The sequence below is a fragment of the Xiphophorus hellerii genome, chromosome 14 (assembly GCF_003331165.1).
Source record: "Xiphophorus hellerii strain 12219 chromosome 14, Xiphophorus_hellerii-4.1, whole genome shotgun sequence".
NCBI lineage: Eukaryota > Metazoa > Chordata > Actinopteri > Cyprinodontiformes > Poeciliidae > Xiphophorus > Xiphophorus hellerii.
The window spans coordinates 2,377,582-2,404,681 of record NC_045685.1 but is presented as its reverse complement, the minus strand read 5'-3'; the positions used below and the strand labels follow the sequence as shown (position 1 = coordinate 2,404,681).

At 37.9% G+C, this 27,100-nt stretch overlaps 1 protein-coding gene across 2 annotated transcripts in view; it reads left to right on the top strand.

Moving 5' to 3' along the window:
* The first annotated feature begins 4,599 nt into the window (after window positions 1-4,599).
* zanl (zonadhesin, like) overlaps window positions 4,600-27,100 on the top strand; it is a 45,753-nt gene continuing 23,252 nt past the window's right edge. Inside the window, exons 1-52 of one of the 2 annotated variants that reach the window (XM_032584111.1) lie at window positions 4,600-4,685; window positions 5,964-5,989; window positions 6,664-6,810; window positions 6,928-7,193; window positions 7,431-7,515; window positions 7,712-7,864; window positions 8,067-8,231; window positions 8,309-8,409; window positions 8,711-8,789; window positions 9,627-9,630; window positions 9,901-10,037; window positions 10,137-10,330; window positions 10,456-10,597; window positions 10,774-11,018; window positions 11,267-11,415; window positions 11,622-11,750; window positions 11,980-12,118; window positions 12,319-12,460; window positions 13,033-13,229; window positions 13,857-13,992; window positions 14,153-14,206; window positions 14,315-14,508; window positions 14,634-14,775; window positions 14,952-15,196; window positions 15,445-15,593; window positions 15,800-15,928; window positions 16,158-16,296; window positions 16,501-16,642; window positions 17,216-17,412; window positions 18,040-18,175; window positions 18,336-18,389; window positions 18,498-18,691; window positions 18,817-18,958; window positions 19,135-19,379; window positions 19,628-19,776; window positions 19,983-20,111; window positions 20,341-20,479; window positions 20,684-20,825; window positions 21,399-21,595; window positions 22,223-22,358; window positions 22,519-22,572; window positions 22,681-22,874; window positions 23,000-23,141; window positions 23,318-23,562; window positions 23,811-23,959; window positions 24,166-24,294; window positions 24,524-24,662; window positions 24,868-25,009; window positions 25,583-25,779; window positions 26,407-26,542; window positions 26,703-26,756; window positions 26,865-27,058. In XM_032584111.1, coding sequence (XP_032440002.1) covers window positions 4,603-4,685; window positions 5,964-5,989; window positions 6,664-6,810; window positions 6,928-7,193; window positions 7,431-7,515; window positions 7,712-7,864; window positions 8,067-8,231; window positions 8,309-8,409; window positions 8,711-8,789; window positions 9,627-9,630; window positions 9,901-10,037; window positions 10,137-10,330; window positions 10,456-10,597; window positions 10,774-11,018; window positions 11,267-11,415; window positions 11,622-11,750; window positions 11,980-12,118; window positions 12,319-12,460; window positions 13,033-13,229; window positions 13,857-13,992; window positions 14,153-14,206; window positions 14,315-14,508; window positions 14,634-14,775; window positions 14,952-15,196; window positions 15,445-15,593; window positions 15,800-15,928; window positions 16,158-16,296; window positions 16,501-16,642; window positions 17,216-17,412; window positions 18,040-18,175; window positions 18,336-18,389; window positions 18,498-18,691; window positions 18,817-18,958; window positions 19,135-19,379; window positions 19,628-19,776; window positions 19,983-20,111; window positions 20,341-20,479; window positions 20,684-20,825; window positions 21,399-21,595; window positions 22,223-22,358; window positions 22,519-22,572; window positions 22,681-22,874; window positions 23,000-23,141; window positions 23,318-23,562; window positions 23,811-23,959; window positions 24,166-24,294; window positions 24,524-24,662; window positions 24,868-25,009; window positions 25,583-25,779; window positions 26,407-26,542; window positions 26,703-26,756; window positions 26,865-27,058 — 7,548 coding nt within the window. In that variant the 5' untranslated portion in view covers window positions 4,600-4,602. Of the gene's footprint in view, window positions 4,686-5,963; window positions 5,990-6,663; window positions 6,811-6,927; window positions 7,194-7,430; window positions 7,516-7,711; window positions 7,865-8,066; window positions 8,232-8,308; window positions 8,410-8,710; window positions 8,790-9,626; window positions 10,038-10,136; window positions 10,331-10,455; window positions 10,598-10,773; window positions 11,019-11,266; window positions 11,416-11,621; window positions 11,751-11,979; window positions 12,119-12,318; window positions 12,461-13,032; window positions 13,230-13,856; window positions 13,993-14,152; window positions 14,207-14,314; window positions 14,509-14,633; window positions 14,776-14,951; window positions 15,197-15,444; window positions 15,594-15,799; window positions 15,929-16,157; window positions 16,297-16,500; window positions 16,643-17,215; window positions 17,413-18,039; window positions 18,176-18,335; window positions 18,390-18,497; window positions 18,692-18,816; window positions 18,959-19,134; window positions 19,380-19,627; window positions 19,777-19,982; window positions 20,112-20,340; window positions 20,480-20,683; window positions 20,826-21,398; window positions 21,596-22,222; window positions 22,359-22,518; window positions 22,573-22,680; window positions 22,875-22,999; window positions 23,142-23,317; window positions 23,563-23,810; window positions 23,960-24,165; window positions 24,295-24,523; window positions 24,663-24,867; window positions 25,010-25,582; window positions 25,780-26,406; window positions 26,543-26,702; window positions 26,757-26,864; window positions 27,059-27,100 lie in introns of both variants that reach the window. The other variant, XM_032584110.1, reaches the window with a different exon arrangement.

The window sequence follows — 27,100 nt, the reverse complement described above, 5'->3', positions numbered from 1 at the left end:
TTTTATTTTAAAATAAAATAAAATGTTTTTATTTTACATTACATGTGGCATGTAATGCTCATGCTCTAACCTTACAAGAACTGCAGGAGGCGCTGCTGAGCATGGAAAAGTGGTAAAGCTCCAGGGATAGTTGGCTTTCCTGTGGAATGTTCTAAATCACGCTGCTCTGTGTTGGACGTCCTCAGTATCAGTGTAGAGGAGAAAGTGTTGCAGAGCTCTGCTCACTGTTGTTCCTAAGAAGGAGAATATTTGTGAAATAAAGAATTAGAGACCTGTCAGTCTGTTATGTGCTGATTATAAAATCTTCTCAAAAGTTCTGGCATGCAGATCAACAGTGATCAAGTTATACAAGTTGATCAGTCTTATTGTATCGCTGACAGATCAACAAGAGATAACATATCATTAATTTGAGATTATTTGGACATAAACTTTGCTCTGATTTCCCTTGACCAAGAAAAGGCATTTGATTGGGTGGAGCACCGACGTCTCTGCAACAGTTTGAAAGCTTTTGGTTTCTCCTCTGGTTTCATTGCCATGATTAAAACCCTCCATGGTAACACTGATAGTAAAGGTCAGTAATGGCTTAAGTTCTCCTTTTAATGTAAAGACAAATATTCAATAAGGTTGTGTAATCCCAGGAATGGTGTATTCTTTAAGTATTGAAGCTTTGTTACGTCAAATCACAAAAAGGTCACAATGTGTAAAACTAAAATACATTTCTTTACTTTTCCAACTTTCTGCACATGCAGATCATATTATGATAGCTACAACAAGACAGTCACATGTACTTATTTTAACTGAAATTGTCAAATGTTTTGGTGGAGTTTCTTCATCCAAAGTTAATTAGAGTAAGAATAACTAATTTACCTGATGAATTGAAATGGGTACAAAATGGTTTTAAACATTTGTGTGTTTACTTGGGGGATCAGCTGACGGTCTTTTTTAAACACACTCAAAATCCCAGTACTCTGGTGTTCCTGTTGGGAATAAAGTTGTCTATTCAAACTCTAGCTAGTCTCTGTCTCCCTGGGTTCTAACTCACTTGTTGTGGTAGAACCTGTTGGTGTGGCACTAAGACACATTAGCTCGGGGCTTATATGCACAATAAGAGAGTCAAATGGAAAACCTCACATTAAGGCAGCATGTTTACTGTTTTGATAACCAAAAATAATAATAATTAGATATGCCATATGCTTACTTGAAGCCCTACATACATTTTTAATGAACGCGACATGAAGATCAAATGTTTATTTATTTCCCTATGACCATGTTCTTTACTTGCTGCATATTTTCAGAGCTTTCTGTTAAGAAGTTGGTCTTTCCTGTTTCACCTCCCCCACAGTGTTTCTAAACTTTCCTCTGTTTTTTATACGTCTGGTCTTTGGGGTGAAATCATTCTTGCCATCACTGCTTCTAAATAATAATGAAACTAGAATGAAAACACCACAACAGCTCAAAACAACCCAACATACTAACACTGCCTAACACTCTCTTTCTTTCTTAATGTGTTTTAAATGGCAGTTTTATAACCTGCTGCTGTTGTTTCCAGATAAGCAGAGCAGTATATGTGTCACCGCTGATGGAGTGTCCCAGAGTTCAAAGTGTAGATGGAAAATTAAATCAGTCCTGTTGCTGCGGGAACCAAGAGTTGATCACAATTTGCACGAGCGAAACACAACAAAGATGTTGAAAATGATAATGCGTGGATCCAACATGAAACAGCGATCAGGTGAAGGAAAACCTGTTGGACATGAACATATTCCGCTTTAAAGTTTTGTTAAGCTGAAACAAAGGAAGCGACTGATGAACGGCTCTGGTGGGCAAGTGGCCACATTCAACCCATAAAAGAAGAGAAAATCATGCCAAGGCAGTGAAAAGCTTTTAATCTTTGACTCCAAGGTCTTTCATCTAAGCTACATCCACTGTGTTATATGGCTAATAAAGCACAATGCCATATTTTACTAAATTAAAAAGCTAAACATTGTAACCTTGTAAAACAAAAAATAAAACCTAGGACTATTTTTAGGATTGCTAATTAGGAATTACTAAATGATCAGAGGTATTATTGAATCACTTTTAAAATGTCTGTCCTGCAAAACTATAAATATCAAAAAGAGTAATGAGTGCCTGAATGAAATGACATCAGACTTATTAACACTTGTCACTGAACTCAGCCATTCTAGCATACACACTATCCAGTGGCAAGCTACTGGATAGTCTGACAGAAGTGAGGCTGCTGCTGGCAACACCGTGACCTCTGACCTCCACCAACAGGCAAGGCGGGTGAAGCATCCTGTCCAAGGACACAACGACAGAAGCGGACGAACTGAGCTAATGTCAAAATAGTTGTCTTGTTTAACAGCAGCAGTAAAGCTCCTTCAAGAACATTACAGTGTGGTAAAAACATGCCAGCTGCTGCCAAGTTAGTTATGTAAAAATTCTGAAGTATGCCCGACCAAAATGAAGCAAACGGGTTGGATCTCAAAACTTTATATCTGAAATCTGGAAACTCAAAAAATAAAAACTGAATGAGAAAATAGTAATAAAAAAAATGTTTAAAAAAAATTCGGAGAAATATCATCATCATTTGGACCTAAACAGAACAAACACAGTTTCTCTGGGCAGATTCCACAGTTTATGGCTCCTGAAAATGGAATGACTGTGTGAATGTGAAAAAGAAGATTTTGAGATCTATCTGGAGTAAATTGGCCAAACAGACAGTAGTGGAACATTTGCTTGGTGAAACATATGAAGATGTTTCCACGGCTTCTGTTGAAATAGAGCAGACATGTACTGTCAACATTTTTAATTTTAATAGTTTGGTTTGTTTAGTTTTTCTATTAAAGTTTTAGTCATTTTGACATCTCTACTTGTTCTCACTAGGAATATACTTATTACTGAAAATATACTCCTTATTTCTGTCTATGTCATCTCACTTTGGCTACTAGGCAACTTGATTCTTCCTCTAAATAATGATTATTGGCCATCGTTTCCACGGCACCGCTGGTTGTATTTCCTGTCTGTGTCCCAGGAAGTTACACCCTTTGTTACTCTTTCCTAACTTGAGCGTCAGAAATTGATTAGCATATGATGATTGATTTGTTTGAAATTGTTAAAGTCATTATCAGCTTCAATTTGACATTTTTACAATGTTAATATTTAGGTAGGTTGGTCTCATGTACCATGGCTGTATCAGTATAACTTAACTCAAAAATCAGTATTACATTCAATGTGATCAAAATGAGGTATTGTGGCCCTTTAGGGTTACCATAATGCTTCATCTCACTCTTCCTCCTCTGTCACATTAGCCGTCATTATCTTCCTCCTGCATAGAGTCCATGAATCTTTTGTGTGGTTTTTTCTAATTTCCTCCTAATTGGAGGAAATTTCCTCCTAATTGGAGCCATGCTGAACATCTTGATTATCTGATCCCTAATGTACGGACCCATTTAAAAAATGAGAGCATAAAAAGTTTATTTATTCTAGTAACTCAACTCAGTGATTAATTCCCCACAGACTGATGTCTCTTTTTGAAGCCTTTATTTCTGTTAAAATGAGAATATCCAGGACTAAAGGGTTTTTCTATTGTCATACCACCTTTGCTTGTTTGTGGTACGAAATTCAGACTCAGGTCCCAGATTAAGAAATCTAATACAGAAATACAAAATAAATAAATAATAAAGTAATTTATGTGATTCATAGATATGTAGGGGTGTGTGCATGTGTGTAAATAGTTTTACACACACGCAGGTCTCGGTGTCCTTGTAGAGAACCTGCAGCACTCTCAGACGTTTTCTGTCAGCCAGTAGCATTGTTTCTGTCGGCTTATCTTCATGTCATCTCTTGATCCACAGAGACCCAGAGACACTTCTATTTCTCTGTAGTTCTCCATCAACCACCTTATAAGAAACATCAGTTTCTCTTTCAGCATGAAACCACGAAATTACTCATTGATCACCACCACCTGGTTCTATAACTCCAAGTCAGTTTAAGTTGTGTACCTGAATGTGGTTCTGGTCTTCTCGCAATATTCCACTTGGATCAGTAATAGAAGTGGAAGAAGTCAGTTCAGAGAGGCTCAATCTAATCCTCATTTATGCTTCATTCTCTTTCTCCCAACCTGTATTAAGCCGATTAAGAAGAATACAACAGTAGAGGAATTATATTTTAGCTGTAGAATATTTGATTTTGACAGGAAAAAAATATCAGCGCAGTAAAATCTTGCTCTTAAAAAAAAAGGCTGAGATTACGTACTGAGAAATACAATTTTCAGACAGGAAAAAGGTGTTCCTGGGATCAAAGTATCCGTTTTATTACACAATCAGAACTTTTACAGTACACATTCTCATTGTGAATAGCACTTGATGGGCATCCCCACCCTGCTCGTGAACATTCAGCAAGGTCATCAAGTAACTCACACCAAATTCAAACCCAAAGGGAACACACCCTGTCCCTATCACTCACAGTTACTTATTTACCCATTTTGCAACATCATGTACAGTTATTCAGCCTCTGCACCACCCATTCATACTCACATCCACGTGCTGGTTTAGAGACTTTCTCATCCTCTATATATACTCCCCCCATCAGACACTCGGTCTTATGCTGGTCATCATGGAAAGATTCAAGTTTCTGGTTTTGCTCTTATGGGTGTCTGGATGCACGGCACTAAAGGCACAGCAAAGGTTAGTTATCTGCATCAAAAAAATAAATCAGCACATTTTCAGAAGTAACCACATGTAATAATTATTGTAATAATAATATTTATTGCCTAATAAATGTCATATTTAAAAAGATATTTTATTATTTTGTTTTCCCAAATCTTCTAAATCTTCTATAATTCACTTTTTTAACTCCTTTGGATTTTATGATATTTATATTATTTATGTTTATTTATATGATGCAGTGACCTTTAGGATTTGACTTCAGCCATTTTTAGTTTTTAATTTTATTTTGCTAGATAAAATTGTTAGTGCACTGTAAAACATTTGAAGGTGGTTTGACTTGAAAATAAAAGTCCACCTTCTGCCTTGAAAATGTAATTTAAGTCAACAAGAAAATTGTTTTTGTTTTAACTCAAAAAATTAAAGTTCATGAAGTTGATTTAATAACGAGATAAGATGTGTAAACGTAGATTTTTTAAGCTCATTAGTCTTAAATTGTGAGTTTTAACTTAATGTTGCAATTTCAGTAATTATTTCACAAAATGTAAGAAAAAAATTGTCCTCACTTAGCTAAAGAGCACATTATTATTTTTTACTCACAATATCAACTTAAAATATCTACTTATTTTACTTTAGAATAATTTAAGTTCTTATTTCTAGTTGCATGAACAACATTTCTGATCAGATAATGGATTTTACTAAATATCACAACAAATTCTGCTCAAAAACATTCAGTATGAACAGGACATTATAGTCAAGCTTTGCAAACTTTTAGTTGCATTAAAATACATTATTGCCTTAATCACCCACAAGAGTCAGATCAATGTAACACACTTCCATCTCACTCACGATGCAACACAGGACACAAAAACATGCTGCTAAGCAAACTGGGAAATACTTCCCACTCCTGTCTTCTTTTTTTCAGTTTTTTAAGTGCTAGCCTAAAAACTAGCATATTCAACTCTTGGAGGTTTGACAAAATTAATAAAAAGTTAACACAACTTACTGCTGTAAGTTTATCTTTCACAAACTCACCCATTTGGGATCAAAATCTAAAACTCACTAAATTTATTTGACTTGTAGAGTAGAAGATAGTAGACACAACTAAATGCGACTCAAATGTTTTACAGTGTGGGATTGTTTCCAGCTCAGGGACATTTGCGTCTTCGTGGCATGCTATATGGTTTAAACTAGTCTTACTCAACAGGCTCTGCTGATTCCTAGAAAAACACTGAAACTCCATAATAATATTTAAGACTTTAAATTGAAATTATTCTTTATTCTTTCTTTCTCTTACAGCCTGCAGAGAAACCAGAGAGAAGATGGTATGTTGCCTTTGATTTTCCTGTTGTTTTAAGGTATTCAGGTTCACATTAAAAAATCAGAGTTAAAAACATATATGTAAAAAATAACAACAATAATAATACACTGTAAAAGGTTATAAGATAAAACTACTGTTCATTTATCAGTCATAGTGAATTCTGATCCAAGGAATGTGCAACTGACAACGATTTTTTATATAAATGTATATAATGTGAATTTGTATTTGTGCATTAAAAAGACAACATACTATTTACAACATATAAAAAAGAAAAGTAGTGCAGTCAAACCGATATGAAATCCCAGTAGAAATGTTAATTCAAATGTGTACAAACTGGAAATACCAGCAAGGATGTAAACGCCTTTTGATTTTACTGGGAGCAGTGATGGTTCTGGTTCTGGAGCCCAGCAGCTGCTGGGACAAAGGATCTGTTCTTAGTGCGTTTAGGATGAATCAGTCTGTTACTTAAGGAGCTCTCCAGTTGAGCAATAGCGTCACACATGGGAGACATTGTCCATCAGTGATGTTATTTTAGTCAGATTCTCCCATCACGTGCACTGGGTTATCCTAGCATAAAGCTGGCCTTCCTAGTGAGTTTATGGGTTTTTATCTACAGCAGTAGATAAGCCCTGCAGTAATAAAAATGGATCCATGTGTATCTGTCATGTTTCTCCACAGCTGTGCTTACCTCATGTGACTTTAATGAGGATAGTGAGCCACTCTGCAGCTTCACTCAGGACACCACAGATAACAGTGACTGGACCCGACATACAGGTTCAACGCCGACAATTGGCACCGGCCCCCCTGGAGACTACCCTGATGGAAGTAAGTATCAATACTCTTAGTTCTGTAATGTCCAACAATTGAGAGGCTTAATTTTAAATTCTTGAAGGGAAACCTCCATGAGACTATAAGTTGTCTATTTGTGCTTCTGTTTTTCAGACGGTTATTATGTCTACCATGAGTGTGACAATGTGGCCAATGGACAAAAAGCTCGTCTGCTGAGCCCCGTCATCTCCTCACCAGCATCTAAGATCTGTGTTCATTTCCGGTACCACATGTATGGATCCGACACACACAACGTGTTGAAGGTTCTGTCAAAAACATCCGCTGGTGACAACGAGCTCTGGATAAAGACAGGCCCTCAGAGTCCATCCTGGTTGGGAGATTCTATCACGGTGTCCAAAGCAAGCAGTGAGAGTGTTACTGTGAGTGTTTCCAGATTACTACAGATACTCTTTTAGTTAGGACAAACATGTAGGTGAAAGAAAAGAATAGCTATTCTTATCTAAAATTACTTCTACACATCTAATTTTACATGCCATTTACAAAAGGCAGAAATGACTTCATCATAACATTATGACCACCCTACTAGCATGTAAAGAAGACAATGAAACATATGTCTTCATGTTATCAATGATATTTTTTTTTTTGTCCATGCACAGATTGTGTTTGAGGCTCAAAGAGGGCTCACTTCATCCTGTGACTCAGCTCTGGACAACATAGTCATTACTGATGGAGAATGTGCTGGTGAGTTCTGACACACAAGCTTGTATTTCTTTTATATTTATTTCCAATAATTATTGTCATCTAACCCTATTTGTGCTGAATCCTATCCCTAACCACTCCATACCCACCTGTAACTCTTAACCTAAACCTAATTAGCACATTAACCATAATCTTATTTGAAAAGGTAAATGATTATGTCCCTTGGTTTTCTCTACAGTTTGTGACTCTGAATGCAACTTTGACACTGGGGGCGATCTGTGTGGGTGGACAGTTGAAAACGACAATCCACTAGTGTTCGGTTTTATTCAATATGCTGGGCAAACAGAGACAGAGGGCACCGGACCTGACGACGACTTCTCAAAACCTGGATGTAAGGAGACTCTGAGTCTGGTTTTCAATCATCGTGTAACAAAAACTTATGTTAAATGAATAAAAAGGAGTTTTGTGTAGTTCTTACCAAAAAGACAACTTGTGTCTACAGTTAGTCATTACAAATGGAAGTCTTAAGTCTTTATGTAAAAATTGAAAACAAAATTCCAAAAAAATTCCCAATTGTTTGTATATGTGTGCAGTTGGAGAATACATGTTGCTGGATTCTTTTGATGCTATCCCTGGAGAGAGTTCTCAACTCATTAGTCCTATGATACCATCCACCTCTGGATGTTTGGAACTCAGCTTTCATTACTACCTGTTTGGTACCAGCACCACCATGGAAATCAGTGTCCATGCCATCACAGGTAAAATGATAGATTCATCTAATGTTACAATGATAACATACTTACTTGGTTTGTTTCCTATTTATTTATTTTTTTAGCAGGTGGAAGCCTTGGAAACCCATTATTTACTGTCACGGGTAACCAGGGTAAGGGCTGGAAACCTGCAGAGGTTCGCCTGGAGGGAACTGGGAACATTCAGGTAAATTCATGGAAGTAATTTGTTCTTTATTCTTGTATGTGTATGATCAGAACCCTGAATCAGTCTGCCAGCTTTAAAAAGACTGGATAATGACTGCATGCCAAAGGTACTGCCCCAACAATTTAACATAACAATTTAACATGATACTTTGCACGATGTGCAAATAAAAACAAAAGCTCTTTATGTGGAATTATGACTGGATGGGAAACCCATTTTAAAGCATTTTGCTCAATCTGAATTAGGTTACAAAAACTGCTACATAAGGAAGTATGTAAGATTTCTTGTTTTGATTTCTTTTCAGTTTGTAATTGTTGGCAAATATGGTGAAACACCGGAGACTGATGTTGCTGTTGATGCCGTGTGCATCAAGTCCTGCACCGGTAAGAAATTTATGGAGATAAATTAGTCTCATAAAGATTCACAAAGCGTACAATGAGATTTGTATATGTACAATATGATCCACAAGTTTACAAGGAAAGCTCAGAATTGTTGCCATAGCAACTGATAACAATGCCACATATCAGGATTCAACACCAAAAACATTTCCCACACAAAGACCAGAACATTCAGTCCATTACTGTACAGTATTATGTTTTTAGGCTTGATGTGTATTTTGCCATTATTAATGAGTGACAGCTATGGGAGATTAGCTGCCGCTGCTATTAGCTAATATAACACTGCAGAGGTTGATTACCTCATTTAAAAAACTGCTCTACTGATGATCTGTCAGAATTGGTGTCGCCTTTTTTTGTCACTGAACCGAAACACGCCGAAATCAACATCACATATTACGCTTGTCAAAGCCTCTCCCTCAGTATTTCATTCTCTTGATTAAAACTTTTTCCTGATCTTGTTAGTTGGCGTAATGTTGACAATGCGTCGCTGTTTGCTTTATCTATAAAAGGGTTTGGGGGTGCTGTGGTGGCACAAGGGCTGAGGATGGCAAACGCGATGTCTGTGAGGAGACTAGGAGTCGCGGGTTTGAGTCTCGGCCTAATAAACTTTTCTGCATGTCCTCCAACTCTCTCATTGCCTTCTTTCCTGTTGGTTCACTGTCAGATAGAGGCCACTAGAGACAATGAAACCTTAAAAAATATAGATTGAGTGTTTGTTTTTTTTTAAAAAAATACGTCCTGATTGTACATGAACCATCTTTGCGTAATGGAAAATTGAAACAATAAAATTAATTTATAAAAAATTCCCTTTCTTAAATTTAGCTCTGCCAACAACACCAAAACCATCAACTCCTAGACCAACTACACAGAAACCACCAACTCCTAGACCAACTACACAGAAACCACCAACTCCTAGACCAACTACACCAAAACCATCAACTCCTAGACCAACTACACCAAAACCATCAACTCCTAGACCAACTACACAGAAACCACCAACTCCTAGACCAACTACACAGAAACCACCAACTCCTAGACCAACTACACAGAAACCACCAACTCCTAGACCAACTACACAGAAACCACCAACTCCTAGACCAACTACACCGAAACCATCAACTCCTAGACCAACTACACAGAAACCACCAACTCCTAGACCAACTACACCGAAACCATCAACTCCTAGACCAACTACACAGAAACCACCAACTCCTAGACCAACTACACCATCACGTATGATATACATATGAATATTTTTGCAAAAATGATTTAATACATTTACATTCTCAAGACAAAAGTTTTCATCTACTGTTTTCCTCTTTCTGTGAACAGAACCATGTCCACCTAATGCAGAGTACATAGATTGTGGTCCAGCTTGTATCCCTACATGCATGGAACCTTCCACCAACTGTTCTGGTTCCTGCATCAGTGGATGCTTCTGCAAACCTGGATTTGTCTTCAAGGGACGAAAGTGTGTTCCTCTGGATAAATGTGGCTGCTTGGATGATGACAACAACTATTATGAGGTCAGATTACATTTGGATGAGAACCTGTATCTAATATAAAAAATACTAAAAATAAGAAACAAGTTATGGCTGTTCTCCTCCAGGTGAGGTCCTTTGTTGATCCCTTGTTTTTCTTCTTATTTCAGCCTGGTGAGCTAGTATCAGCAAATGGATGTTCAAAGTTGTGTCGCTGTTTGGGGAACTACACTTTTGAATGTGTTGATAACTCCTGTGATCCAACTGAAGAGTGTCGAGAGGTTGATGGTGTTTCTAGCTGCTATCCTAAAGGTAATGATGATGCCTCAGTAAGCCTCAAATATTTTCATTTTCAACAACTGTTTAGCTCTCAATCATGTAACAGAAGTAAGTTTCATGAATTAGAACATTTAGAACAAACTGCTTATGTATCAGAAACATTGCTAAGAATTGTGTGATGTGTAGCTTGTAGTTTTCCTTTCCTCTAGGTACATCAACATGCATAGCATCTGGAGATCCTCACTACACAACCTTCGACAAACGCAAATACAACTTCATGGGCAACTGCAGCTATTTGATGTCTGCACCTTGCAACACCACAAGTCTGCCGTACTTTGAGGTCCACACAGACAACGAATACCGATACAACAGGCTCACCATCTCCTATGTCAAGGCTGTACATGTATATGTGTACATGATGAAGATCTCCATTCTCAAAGGTGGAACTGTGCAGGTAGGAAAAAGTTAAGAATTAGACTTGTTGATTAGTCAGCTTTGTTATCACAGCTGCTCTGAACATCTGGACCATCTTTGGAGATTTATGAAGCTTTTGCTTCTGACAGTATATTTTATATTTTATTTACTACGTTTAAGGTTTTCATTTTGGTAATTGAAAAAATCATTTGCTGTGTTTTAGTGACAACATTTCCTGTTTCATATCATGGTTCTTCATGTTTTTCCACACCTGCTTTTTCCATCCAGGTGAATGGGACCAATGTAAACCTTCCAGTGAGTCCATCCCCTGGTGTCTCTGTCTTCATGTCAGGAATACATTACACCGTGTCCACAAACTTTGGCTTAACTGTTCGCTATGATGGAAACCACTTCATGGACATCAAAGTGATCAAGGAGTGAGTGATGACCTCACTTCTTATTAACTTATTCTGTCTTTCCTTCTGTTCTTCTAGTGAAGCAGAGACAGTTTATGGTTCATATGTCTCAAATTCATAGACATCATGAGACATTGAGACACAAAGCCACAAATATTTCTGAGAAATCTTTAAACTGGCTTACAGTACTACACAAGTATTAACCAGATATTTTCTGTGAACTGCAGCTATGAGGACAAACTGTGTGGACTGTGTGGAGATTACAATGGAAACACTGAAGACGACTTCCGTACACCAGATGGATCCTTGACAAGCAATCCAAATGACTTTGGTCACAGCTGGAACACTGATCCAGAGTGAGTATTGGACAAATAAAAACAGATTCTGAAAACCAACAAAACCTTGATTCTTTAAATAATATGTATATATAATTTCAAAATACAATGAATGAGTTTTCAAATCTAACTTTAGGGTTTTTCAGGTAAATTCATCTTTCTTTTGATTCTGTAAGGTTGATTCAGTTTATTTAGTTCAGTACAATTAGCATTATGAATACTAATTGATGAACCCAACTCGTATTGACAGGTGTAATCAGAAACCTAACACCACCATTCCTGGATGTGATCAAGAAGAGGAGGATCTTTATGAGAGCTCTGGATACTGTGGCATCCTGCTGGATAAAAACGGCCCCTTTGCTGCATGCCACCCCAAAGTCAACCCAAACGTATGTGGAGTCTAGTAGGAACATTTTATCTGCTAGGCAGCTTTACTGATGTTGTAAAAACCACAGATTATAACAGCTATGTAAAACAATGTAATTTATGAGGTAACTGAATGGTTGCTGCTGCTTTCTGTGACACATTTAAGATTAGATCAGAGACACCATTAGTATTGTAACTCAGCAAATGAATTGTTTGTTTACAGAATTACTTCAGGGACTGTGTGTTTGACTTGTGTGAGCTGGATGGAGCCAGACCCATTCTGTGTGAAGCTATTGAGGCCTATGTCACTGAGTGCCAGGACCGTGGAGTCGCCATTGGAGCCTGGAGGAATGAAACTTTTTGTCGTGAGTATTGAAGCTGTGAACGACTAGATGGAGGTTAGAGTGAACTGTGGTGGTTTATAATGCTCAGCTAAAATACTAACGAGCTAAAAATAGTTCCTACAAAATGGACTTCACCAAAGGTTCTAACAGATGATCAATACAATTAGCAATGATCAGCATTTGATAGTTTTTGATATTCAGTTAATTCTTTGTCCAGTTTGCATTAAACTGCAGTTTTGTAACATGATGGAGATGTTTTATTGCATTCTAGATCCAAATGACTTCATAAAAATAATCCATTATATTTTTTGTTTATTTCTGGGCTTTAAGGTCATTTAACCACAATTACAGCTTCTCTGTCAGTTCTTAGGTTCAACTTTTCATTTGGTGGAGTTTTTAGATTCTCTGTCTAAACAGAAAACTGACTTGTTTTCTTCTTAAAGATGTTTTGTTCAATCTGAATCTGAGAGATATACCCAGATTACATATGAACAAAGGTAGCTTCAAATCTACCTAGCTAACAGCCACTATTTATAAAAATATAACAGCTGCATTTCTGCCACTATAATTGACCTTTGACTGTTTTCTCTTAGCGCTGAACTGCAGCAGTAACAGCCACTATGAGCCCTGTGCTGACCCCTGTCAGGAGACCTGCTCTGGAAAACCTTCCTCCTGTGGCGGACCGTGCTCTGAGGCGTGTGTGTGTGATTCTGGTTATGTGCTAAGTGCTGGCAAGTGTGTCGCAAGTAATACTTGTGGCTGCAGTCACACAAATGGCCAGTATTACGAGGTAATTGAGGTTGTATTTCTATTAAGCTCCGTTTACTTAATACTTTCTAGCTCTATCAAAGGCTGAAGCAGAAAGCAACTGAACTGCTTCTTTTGTTTGTTGAAGACATTCTTCTTCTCCAGTCCTGAACATGACTGGAAGCAACATTCATATAAATTTTCGTTAAAGCAATCAGCAATACATCAGCCATTATGGTCATTAAGTTGGGCAATTATGCGAGTCTCTATCATTATCCTCTATCCAATTCAGTCTTTGGGTTTTTCTTGCTTGATGATTAAACATGTCCCTAACAATGTTATATGAGATATTTTACTCTCATGTCCAAGATGTGAATTGCTGAAGAAACACTTTGGCAGATGAGAAGAACTGCAGAGCAGGTGTTAGAAAGATTAAACCTGTGGAAAATTCCTCTGTTTATTTTTCTAATCTCATATTCAACCCAGAATATGACCATTCTCTAAAAAGGTTTGTCTTCCCTGTCCAACATGCATTTGCTGTCTTCAAGCCACTGTCAATACAGAAAACAAACATTTGTCTTTGTTAAATGAACATTTGCTAAGAGATAAGCAGCTGCTCTTTCCACAGTTTAGCTGTGTGAGATTTTGAGCAACTTTGTGTTTGTTTCAGCCTGGAGAGGAGTTCTATTTGGAGGACTGTAAACTGAAGTGCAAGTGTAATGCTCCATTTGTTACCTGTGAGGCGTCAGAGTGTCCCCCGATGCACGAGTGCAAAGTGCAGGATGGAGATTTGGGCTGCTATCCTAGTAAGTTTACCTTCTGTCAAAGTAAAGAGAACAGTTACCACAAGAACATCTAGTCAACCGATAGCAAAACCAACAACTATTCCAGTTCATTTCATTTCATGATCTCATTACAAATGTTTTCATCTGCTGTTTTCATGAGTTATTATTTTTATGTGAACAGAACCAACTCCTCCACCAACTAAACCACCAACTCCTCATCCAACTACACCTCCAAGTATGATACACATATGAATATTTTCATAATTTTGACATAAATAATTTAATCCATTTACAGCCTCATTACAAAAGTTTTCATCTACTGTTTTCCTCTTTCTGTGAACAGAACCATGTCCACCTAATGCAGAGTACATAGATTGTGGTCCAGCTTGTATCCCTACATGCATGGAACCTTCCACCAACTGTTCTGGTTCCTGCATCAGTGGATGCTTCTGCAAACCTGGATTTGTCTTCAAGGGACGAAAGTGTGTTCCTCTGGATAAATGTGGCTGCTTGGATGATGACAACAACTATTATGAGGTCAGATTACATTTGGTTGAGAACCTGTATCTAATATAAAAAATACTAAAAATAAGAAACAAGTTATGGCTGTTCTCCTCCAGGTGAGGTCCTTTGTTGATCCCTTGTTTTTCTTCTTATTTCAGCCTGGTGAGCTAGTATCAGCAAATGGATGTTCAAAGTTGTGTCGCTGTTTGGGGAACTACACTTTTGAATGTGTTGATAACTCCTGTGATCCAACTGAAGAGTGTCGAGAGGTTGATGGTGTTTCTAGCTGCTATCCTAAAGGTAATGATGATGCCTCAGTAAGCCTCAAATATTTTCATTTTCAACAACTGTTTAGCTCTCAATCATGTAACAGAAGTAAGTTTCATGAATTAGAACATTTAGAACAAACTGCTTATGTATCAGAAACATTGCTAAGAATTGTGTGATGTGTAGCTTGTAGTTTTCCTTTCCTCTAGGTACATCAACATGCATAGCATCTGGAGATCCTCACTACACAACCTTCGACAAACGCAAATACAACTTCATGGGCAACTGCAGCTATTTGATGTCTGCACCTTGCAACACCACAAGTCTGCCGTACTTTGAGGTCCACACAGACAACGAATACCGATACAACAGGCTCACCATCTCCTATGTCAAGGCTGTACATGTATATGTGTACATGATGAAGATCTCCATTCTCAAAGGTGGAACTGTGCAGGTAGGAAAAAGTTAAGAATTAGACTTGTTGATTAGTCAGCTTTGTTATCACAGCTGCTCTGAACATCTGGACCATCTTTGGAGATTTATGAAGCTTTTGCTTCTGACAGTATATTTTATATTTTATTTACTACGTTTAAGGTTTTCATTTTGGTAATTGAAAAAATCATTTGCTGTGTTTTAGTGACAACATTTCCTGTTTCATATCATGGTTCTTCATGTTTTTCCACACCTGCTTTTTCCATCCAGGTGAATGGGACCAATGTAAACCTTCCAGTGAGTCCATCCCCTGGTGTCTCTGTCTTCATGTCAGGAATACATTACACCGTGTCCACAAACTTTGGCTTAACTGTTCGCTATGATGGAAACCACTTCATGGACATCAAAGTGATCAAGGAGTGAGTGATGACCTCACTTCTTATTAACTTATTCTGTCTTTCCTTCTGTTCTTCTAGTGAAGCAGAGACAGTTTCTGGTTCATTTGTCTCAAATTCATAGACATCATAAGACATTGAGACAAAAAGCCACAAACATTTCTGAGGAAACTTTAAACTGGCTTACAGTACTACAGAAGTATTAACCAGATATTTTCTGTGAACTGCAGCTATGAGGACAAACTGTGTGGACTGTGTGGAGATTACAATGGAAACACTGAAGACGACTTCCGTACACCAGATGGATCCTTGACAAGCAATCCAAATGACTTTGGTCACAGCTGGAACACTGATCCAGAGTGAGTATTGGACAAATAAAAACAGATTCTGAAAACCAACAAAACCTTGATTCTTTAAATAATATGTATATATAATTTCAAAATACAATGAATGAGTTTTCAAATCTAACTTTAGGGTTTTTCAGGTAAATTCATCTTTCTTTTGATTCTGTAAGGTTGATTCAGTTTATTTAGTTCAGTACAATTAGCATTATGAATACTAATTGATGAACCCAACTCGTATTGACAGGTGTAATCAGAAACCTAACACCACCATTCCTGGATGTGATCAAGAAGAGGAGGATCTTTATGAGAGCTCTGGATACTGTGGCATCCTGCTGGATAAAAACGGCCCCTTTGCTGCATGCCACCCCAAAGTCAACCCAAACGTATGTGGAGTCTAGTAGGAACATTTTATCTGCTAGGCAGCTTTACTGATGTTGTAAAAAAAAAACACAGATTATAACAGCTATGTAAAACAATGTAATTTATGAGGTGACTGAATGGTTGCTGCTGCTTTCTGTGACACATTTAAGATTAGATCAGAGACACCATTAGTATTGTAACTCAGCAAATGAATTGTTTGTTTACAGAATTACTTCAGGGACTGTGTGTTTGACTTGTGTGAGCTGGATGGAGCCAGACCCATTCTGTGTGAAGCTATTGAGGCCTATGTCACTGAGTGCCAGGACCGTGGAGTCGCCATTGGAGCCTGGAGGAATGAAACTTTTTGTCGTGAGTATTGAAGCTGTGAACGACTAGATGGAGGTTAGAGTGAACTGTGGTGGTTTATAATGCTCAGCTAAAATACTAACAAGCTAAAAATAGTTCCTACAAAATGGACTTCACCAAAGGTTCTAACAGATGATCAATACAATTAGCAATGATCAGCATTTGATAGTTTTTGATATTCAGTTAATTCTTTGTCCAGTTTGCATTAAACTGCAGTTTTGTAACATGATGGAGATGTTTTATTGCATTCTAGATCCAAATGACTTCATAAAAATAATCCATTATATTTTTTGTTTATTTCTGGGCTTTAAGGTCATTTAACCACAATTACAGCTTCTCTGTCAGTTCTTAGGTTCAACTTTTTCATTTGGTGGAGTTTTTAGATTCTCTGTCTAAACAGAAAACTGACTTGTTTTCTTCTTAAAGATGTTTTGTTCAATCTGAATCTGTGAGATATACCCAGATTACATATGAACAAAGGTAGCTTCAAATCTACCTAGCTAACAGCCACTATTTATAAAAATATAACAGCTGCATTTCTGCCACTATAATTGACCTTTGACTGTTTTCTCTTAGCGCTGAACTGCAGCAGTAACAGCCACTATGAGCCCTGTGCTGACCCCTGTCAGGAGACCTGCTCTGGAAAACCTTCCTCCTGTGGCGGACCGTGCTCTGAGGCGTGTGTGTGTGATTCTGGTTATGTGCTAAGTGCTGGCAAGTGTGTCGCAAGTAATACTTGTGGCTGCAGTCACACAAATGGCCAGTATTACGAGGTAATTGAGGTTGTATTTCTATTAAGCTCCGTTTACTTAATACTTTCTAGCTCTATCAAAGGCTGAAGCAGAAAGCAACTGAACTGCTTCTTTTGTTTGTTGAAGACATTCTTCTTCTCCAGTCCTGAACATGACTGGAAGCAACATTCATATAAATTTTCGTTAAAGCAATCAGCAATACATCAGCCATTATGGTCATTAAGTTGGGCAATTATGCGAGTCTCTATCATTATCCTCTATCCAATTCAGTCTTTGGGTTTTTCTTGCTTGATGATTAAACACGTCCCTAACAATGTTATATGAGATATTTTACTCTCATGTCCAAGATGTGAATTGCTGAAGAAACACTTTGGCAGATGAGAAGAACTGCAGAGCAGGTGTTAGAAAGATTAAACCTGTGGAAAATTCCTCTGTTTATTTTTCTAATCTCATATTCAACCCAGAATATGACCATTCTCTAAAAAGGTTTGTCTTCCCTGTCCAACATGCATTTGCTGTCTTCAAGCCACTGTCCATACAGAAAACAAACATTTGTCTTTGTTAAATGAACATTTGCTAAGAGATAAGCAGCTGCTCTTTCCACAGTTTAGCTGTGTGAGATTTTGAGCAACTTTGTGTTTGTTTCAGCCTGGAGAGGAGTTCTATTTGGAGGACTGTAAACTGAAGTGCAAGTGTAATGCTCCATTTGTTACCTGTGAGGCGTCAGAGTGTCCCCCGATGCACGAGTGCAAAGTGCAGGATGGAGATTTGGGCTGCTATCCTAGTAAGTTTACCTTCTGTCAAAGTAAAGAGAACAGTTACCACAAGAACATCTAGTCAACCGATAGCAAAACCAACAACTATTCCAGTTCATTTGATTTCATGATATCATTACAAATGTTTTCATCTGCTGTTTTCATGAGTTATTATTTTTATGTGAACAGAACCAACTCCTCCACCAACTAAACCACCAACTCCTCATCCAACTACACCTCCAAGTATGATACACATATGAATATTTTCATAATTTTGACATAAATAATTTAATCCATTTACAGCCTCATTACAAAAGTTTTCATCTACTGTTTTCCTCTTTCTGTGAACAGAACCATGTCCACCTAATGCAGAGTACATAGATTGTGGTCCAGCTTGTATCCCTACATGCATGGAACCTTCCACCAACTGTTCTGGTTCCTGCATCAGTGGATGCTTCTGCAAACCTGGATTTGTCTTCAAGGGACGAAAGTGTGTTCCTCTGGATAAATGTGGCTGCTTGGATGATGACAACAACTATTATGAGGTCAGATTACATTTGGTTGAGAACCTGTATCTAATATAAAAAATACTAAAAATAAGAAACAAGTTATGGCTGTTCTCCTCCAGGTGAGGTCCTTTGTTGATCCCTTGTTTTTCTTCTTATTTCAGCCTGGTGAGCTAGTATCAGCAAATGGATGTTCAAAGTTGTGTCGCTGTTTGGGGAACTACACTTTTGAATGTGTTGATAACTCCTGTGATCCAACTGAAGAGTGTCGAGAGGTTGATGGTGTTTCTAGCTGCTATCCTAAAGGTAATGATGATGCCTCAGTAAGCCTCAAATATTTTCATTTTCAACAACTGTTTAGCTCTCAATCATGTAACAGAAGTAAGTTTCATGAATTAGAACATTTAGAACAAACTGCTTATGTATCAGAAACATTGCTAAGAATTGTGTGATGTGTAGCTTGTAGTTTTCCTTTCCTCTAGGTACATCAACATGCATAGCATCTGGAGATCCTCACTACACAACCTTCGACAAACGCAAATACAACTTCATGGGCAACTGCAGCTATTTGATGTCTGCACCTTGCAACACCACAAGTCTGCCGTACTTTGAGGTCCACACAGACAACGAATACCGATACAACAGGCTCACCATCTCCTATGTCAAGGCTGTACATGTATATGTGTACATGATGAAGATCTCCATTCTCAAAGGTGGAACTGTGCAGGTAGGAAAAAGTTAAGAATTAGACTTGTTGATTAGTCAGCTTTGTTATCACAGCTGCTCTGAACATCTGGACCATCTTTGGAGATTTATGAAGCTTTTGCTTCTGACAGTATATTTTATATTTTATTTACTACGTTTAAGGTTTTCATTTTGGTAATTGAAAAAATCATTTGCTGTGTTTTAGTGACAACATTTCCTGTTTCATATCATGGTTCTTCATGTTTTTCCACACCTGCTTTTTCCATCCAGGTGAATGGGACCAATGTAAACCTTCCAGTGAGTCCATCCCCTGGTGTCTCTGTCTTCATGTCAGGAATACATTACACCGTGTCCACAAACTTTGGCTTAACTGTTCGCTATGATGGAAACCACTTCATGGACATCAAAGTGATCAAGGAGTGAGTGATGACCTCACTTCTTATTAACTTATTCTGTCTTTCCTTCTGTTCTTCTAGTGAAGCAGAGACAGTTTCTGGTTCATTTGTCTCAAATTCATAGACATCATAAGACATTGAGACAAAAAGCCACAAACATTTCTGAGGAATCTTTAAACTGGCTTACAGTACTACAGAAGTATTAACCAGATATTTTCTGTGAACTGCAGCTATGAGGACAAACTGTGTGGACTGTGTGGAGATTACAATGGAAACACTGAAGACGACTTCCGTACACCAGATGGATCCTTGACAAGCAATCCAAATGACTTTGGTCACAGCTGGAACACTGATCCAGAGTGAGTATTGGACAAATAAAAACAGATTCTGAAAACCAACAAAACCTTGATTCTTTAAATAATATGTATATATAATTTCAAAATACAATGAATGAGTTTTCAAATCTAACTTTAGGGTTTTTCAGGTAAATTCATCTTTCTTTTGATTCTGTAAGGTTGATTCAGTTTATTTAGTTCAGTACAATTAGCATTATGAATACTAATTGATGAACCCAACTCGTATTGACAGGTGTAATCAGAAACCTAACACTACCATTCCTGGATGTGATCAAGAAGAGGAGGATCTTTATGAGAGCTCTGGATACTGTGGCATCCTGCTGGATAAAAACGGCCCCTTTGCTGCATGCCACCCCAAAGTCAACCCAAACGTATGTGGAGTCTAGTAGGAACATTTTATCTGCTAGGCAGCTTTACTGATGTTGTAAAAAAAAAACACAGATTATAACAGCTATGTAAAACAATGTAATTTATGAGGTGACTGAATGGTTGCTGCTGCTTTCTGTGACACATTTAAGATTAGATCAGAGACACCATTAGTATTGTAACTCAGCAAATGAATTGTTTGTTTACAGAATTACTTCAGGGACTGTGTGTTTGACTTGTGTGAGCTGGATGGAGCCAGACCCATTCTGTGTGAAGCTATTGAGGCCTATGTCACTGAGTGCCAGGACCGTGGAGTCGCCATTGGAGCCTGGAGGAATGAAACTTTTTGTCGTGAGTATTGAAGCTGTGAACGACTAGATGGAGGTTAGAGTGAACTGTGGTGGTTTATAATGCTCAGCTAAAATACTAACAAGCTAAAAATAGTTCCTACAAAATGGACTTCACCAAAGGTTCTAACAGATGATCAATACAATTAGCAATGATCAGCATTTGATAGTTTTTGATATTCAGTTAATTCTTTGTCCAGTTTGCATTAAACTGCAGTTTTGTAACATGATGGAGATGTTTTATTGCATTCTAGATCCAAATGACTTCATAAAAATAATCCATTATATTTTTTGTTTATTTCTGGGCTTTAAGGTCATTTAACCACAATTACAGCTTCTCTGTCAGTTCTTAGGTTCAACTTTTTCATTTGGTGGAGTTTTTAGATTCTCTGTCTAAACAGAAAACTGACTTGTTTTCTTCTTAAAGATGTTTTGTTCAATCTGAATCTGTGAGATATACCCAGATTACATATGAACAAAGGTAGCTTCAAATCTACCTAGCTAACAGCCACTATTTATAAAAATATAACAGCTGCATTTCTGCCACTATAATTGACCTTTGACTGTTTTCTCTTAGCGCTGAACTGCAGCAGTAACAGCCACTATGAGCCCTGTGCTGACCCCTGTCAGGAGACCTGCTCTGGAAAACCTTCCTCCTGTGGCGGACCGTGCTCTGAGGCGTGTGTGTGTGATTCTGGTTATGTGCTAAGTGCTGGCAAGTGTGTCGCAAGTAATACTTGTGGCTGCAGTCACACAAATGGCCAGTATTACGAGGTAATTGAGGTTGTATTTCTATTAAGCTCCGTTTACTTAATACTTTCTAGCTCTATCAAAGGCTGAAGCAGAAAGCAACTGAACTGCTTCTTTTGTTTGTTGAAGACATTCTTCTTCTCCAGTCCTGAACATGACTGGAAGCAACATTCATATAAATTTTCGTTAAAGCAATCAGCAATACATCAGCCATTATGGTCATTAAGTTGGGCAATTATGCGAGTCTCTATCATTATCCTCTATCCAATTCAGTCTTTGGGTTTTTCTTGCTTGATGATTAAACACGTCCCTAACAATGTTATATGAGATATTTTACTCTCATGTCCAAGATGTGAATTGCTGAAGAAACACTTTGGCAGATGAGAAGAACTGCAGAGCAGGTGTTAGAAAGATTAAACCTGTGGAAAATTCCTCTGTTTATTTTTCTAATCTCATATTCAACCCAGAATATGACCATTCTCTAAAAAGGTTTGTCTTCCCTGTCCAACATGCATTTGCTGTCTTCAAGCCACTGTCCATACAGAAAACAAACATTTGTCTTTGTTAAATGAACATTTGCTAAGAGATAAGCAGCTGCTCTTTCCACAGTTTAGCTGTGTGAGATTTTGAGCAACTTTGTGTTTGTTTCAGCCTGGAGAGGAGTTCTATTTGGAGGACTGTAAACTGAAGTGCAAGTGTAATGCTCCATTTGTTACCTGTGAGGCGTCAGAGTGTCCCCCGATGCACGAGTGCAAAGTGCAGGATGGAGATTTGGGCTGCTATCCTAGTAAGTTTACCTTCTGTCAAAGTAAAGAGAACAGTTACCACAAGAACATCTAGTCAACCGATAGCAAAACCAACAACTATTCCAGTTCATTTGATTTCATGATATCATTACAAATGTTTTCATCTGCTGTTTTCATGAGTTATTATTTTTATGTGAACAGAACCAACTCCTCCACCAACTAAACCACCAACTCCTCATCCAACTACACCTCCAAGTATGATACACATATGAATATTTTCATAATTTTGACATAAATAATTTAATCCATTTACAGCCTCATTACAAAAGTTTTCATCTACTGTTTTCCTCTTTCTGTGAACAGAACCATGTCCACCTAATGCAGAGTACATAGATTGTGGTCCAGCTTGTATCCCTACATGCATGGAACCTTCCACCAACTGTTCTGGTTCCTGCATCAGTGGATGCTTCTGCAAACCTGGATTTGTCTTCAAGGGACGAAAGTGTGTTCCTCTGGATAAATGTGGCTGCTTGGATGATGACAACAACTATTATGAGGTCAGATTACATTTGGTTGAGAACCTGTATCTAATATAAAAAATACTAAAAATAAGAAACAAGTTATGGCTGTTCTCCTCCAGGTGAGGTCCTTTGTTGATCCCTTGTTTTTCTTCTTATTTCAGCCTGGTGAGCTAGTATCAGCAAATGGATGTTCAAAGTTGTGTCGCTGTTTGGGGAACTACACTTTTGAATGTGTTGATAACTCCTGTGATCCAACTGAAGAGTGTCGAGAGGTTGATGGTGTTTCTAGCTGCTATCCTAAAGGTAATGATGATGCCTCAGTAAGCCTCAAATATTTTCATTTTCAACAACTGTTTAGCTCTCAATCATGTAACAGAAGTAAGTTTCATGAATTAGAACATTTAGAACAAACTGCTTATGTATCAGAAACATTGCTAAGAATTGTGTGATGTGTAGCTTGTAGTTTTCCTTTCCTCTAGGTACATCAACATGCATAGCATCTGGAGATCCTCACTACACAACCTTCGACAAACGCAAATACAACTTCATGGGCAACTGCAGCTATTTGATGTCTGCACCTTGCAACACCACAAGTCTGCCGTACTTTGAGGTCCACACAGACAACGAATACCGATACAACAGGCTCACCATCTCCTATGTCAAGGCTGTACATGTATATGTGTACATGATGAAGATCTCCATTCTCAAAGGTGGAACTGTGCAGGTAGGAAAAAGTTAAGAATTAGACTTGTTGATTAGTCAGCTTTGTTATCACAGCTGCTCTGAACATCTGGACCATCTTTGGAGATTTATGAAGCTTTTGCTTCTGACAGTATATTTTATATTTTATTTACTACGTTTAAGGTTTTCATTTTGGTAATTGAAAAAATCATTTGCTGTGTTTTAGTGACAACATTTCCTGTTTCATATCATGGTTCTTCATGTTTTTCCACACCTGCTTTTTCCATCCAGGTGAATGGGACCAATGTAAACCTTCCAGTGAGTCCATCCCCTGGTGTCTCTGTCTTCATGTCAGGAATACATTACACCGTGTCCACAAACTTTGGCTTAACTGTTCGCTATGATGGAAACCACTTCATGGACATCAAAGTGATCAAGGAGTGAGTGATGACCTCACTTCTTATTAACTTATTCTGTCTTTCCTTCTGTTCTTCTAGTGAAGCAGAGACAGTTTCTGGTTCATTTGTCTCAAATTCATAGACATCATAAGACATTGAGACAAAAAGCCACAAACATTTCTGAGGAAACTTTAAACTGGCTTACAGTACTACAGAAGTATTAACCAGATATTTTCTGTGAACTGCAGCTATGAGGACAAACTGTGTGGACTGTGTGGAGATTACAATGGAAACACTGAAGACGACTTCCGTACACCAGATGGATCCTTGACAAGCAATCCAAATGACTTTGGTCACAGCTGGAACACTGATCCAGAGTGAGTATTGGACAAATAAAAACAGATTCTGAAAACCAACAAAACCTTGATTCTTTAAATAATATGTATATATAATTTCAAAATACAATGAATGAGTTTTCAAATCTAACTTTAGGGTTTTTCAGGTAAATTCATCTTTCTTTTGATTCTGTAAGGTTGATTCAGTTTATTTAGTTCAGTACAATTAGCATTATGAATACTAATTGATGAACCCAACTCGTATTGACAGGTGTAATCAGAAACCTAACACTACCATTCCTGGATGTGATCAAGAAGAGGAGGATCTTTATGAGAGCTCTGGATACTGTGGCATCCTGCTGGATAAAAACGGCCCCTTTGCTGCATGCCACCCCAAAGTCAACCCAAACGTATGTGGAGTCTAGTAGGAACATTTTATCTGCTAGGCAGCTTTACTGATGTTGTAAAAAAAAAAACACAGATTATAACAGCTATGTAAAACAATGTAATTTATGAGGTGACTGAATGGTTGCTGCTGCTTTCTGTGACACATTTAAGATTAGATCAGAGACACCATTAGTATTGTAACTCAGCAAATGAATTGTTTGTTTACAGAATTACTTCAGGGACTGTGTGTTTGACTTGTGTGAGCTGGATGGAGCCAGACCCATTCTGTGTGAAGCTATTGAGGCCTATGTCACTGAGTGCCAGGACCGTGGAGTCGCCATTGGAGCCTGGAGGAATGAAACTTTTTGTCGTGAGTATTGAAGCTGTGAACGACTAGATGGAGGTTAGAGTGAACTGTGGTGGTTTATAATGCTCAGCTAAAATACTAACAAGCTAAAAATAGTTCCTACAAAATGGACTTCACCAAAGGTTCTAACAGATGATCAATACAATTAGCAATGATCAGCATTTGATAGTTTTTGATATTCAGTTAATTCTTTGTCCAGTTTGCATTAAACTGCAGTTTTGTAACATGATGGAGATGTTTTATTGCATTCTAGATCCAAATGACTTCATAAAAATAATCCATTATATTTTTTGTTTATTTCTGGGCTTTAAGGTCATTTAACCACAATTACAGCTTCTCTGTCAGTTCTTAGGTTCAACTTTTTCATTTGGTGGAGTTTTTAGATTCTCTGTCTAAACAGAAAACTGACTTGTTTTCTTCTTAAAGATGTTTTGTTCAATCTGAATCTGTGAGATATACCCAGATTACATATGAACAAAGGTAGCTTCAAATCTACCTAGCTAACAGCCACTATTTATAAAAATATAACAGCTGCATTTCTGCCACTATAATTGACCTTTGACTGTTTTCTCTTAGCGCTGAACTGCAGCAGTAACAGCCACTATGAGCCCTGTGCTGACCCCTGTCAGGAGACCTGCTCTGGAAAACCTTCCTCCTGTGGCGGACCGTGCTCTGAGGCGTGTGTGTGTGATTCTGGTTATGTGCTAAGTGCTGGCAAGTGTGTCGCAAGTAATACTTGTGGCTGCAGTCACACAAATGGCCAGTATTACGAGGTAATTGAGGTTGTATTTCTATTAAGCTCCGTTTACTTAATACTTTCTAGCTCTATCAAAGGCTGAAGCAGAAAGCAACTGAACTGCTTCTTTTGTTTGTTGAAGACATTCTTCTTCTCCAGTCCTGAACATGACTGGAAGCAACATTCATATAAATTTTCGTTAAAGCAATCAGCAATATATCAGCCATTATGGTCATTAAGTTGGGCAATTATGCGAGTCTCTATCATTATCCTCTATCCAATTCAGTCTTTGGGTTTTTCTTGCTTGATGATTAAACACGTCCCTAACAATGTTATATGAGATATTTTACTCTCATGTCCAAGATGTGAATTGCTGAAGAAACACTTTGGCAGATGAGAAGAACTGCAGAGCAGGTGTTAGAAAGATTAAACCTGTGGAAAATTCCTCTGTTTATTTTTCTAATCTCATATTCAACCCAGAATATGACCATTCTCTAAAAAAGTTTGTCTTCCCTGTCCAACATGCATTTGCTGTCTTCAAGCCACTGTCCATACAGAAAACAAACATTTGTCTTTGTTAAATGAACATTTGCTAAGAGATAAGCAGCTGCTCTTTCCACAGTTTAGCTGTGTGAGATTTTGAGCAACTTTGTGTTTGTTTCAGCCTGGAGAGGAGTTCTATTTGGAGGACTGTAAACTGAAGTGCAAGTGTAATGCTCCATTTGTTACCTGTGAGGCGTCAGAGTGTCCCCCGATGCACGAGTGCAAAGTGCAGGATGGAGATTTGGGCTGCTATCCTAGTAAGTTTACCTTCTGTCAAAGTAAAGAGAACAGTTACCACAAGAACATCTAGTCAACCGATAGCAAAACCAACAACTATTCCAGTTCATTTGATTTCATGATATCATTACAAATGTTTTCATCTGCTGTTTTCATGAGTTATTATTTTTATGTGAACAGAACCAACTCCTCCACCAACTAAACCACCAACTCCTCGTCCAACTACACCTCCAAGTATGATACACATATGAATATTTTCATAATTTTGACATAAATAATTTAATCCATTTACAGCCTCATTACAAAAGTTTTCATCTACTGTTTTCCTCTTTCTGTGAACAGAACCATGTCCACCTAATGCAGAGTACATAGATTGTGGTCCAGCTTGTATCCCTACATGCATGGAACCTTCCACCAACTGTTCTGGTTCCTGCATCAGTGGATGCTTCTGCAAACCTGGATTTGTCTTCAAGGGACGAAAGTGTGTTCCTCTGGATAAATGTGGCTGCTTGGATGATGACAACAACTATTATGAGGTCAGATTACATTTGGTTGAGAACCTGTATCTAATATAAAAA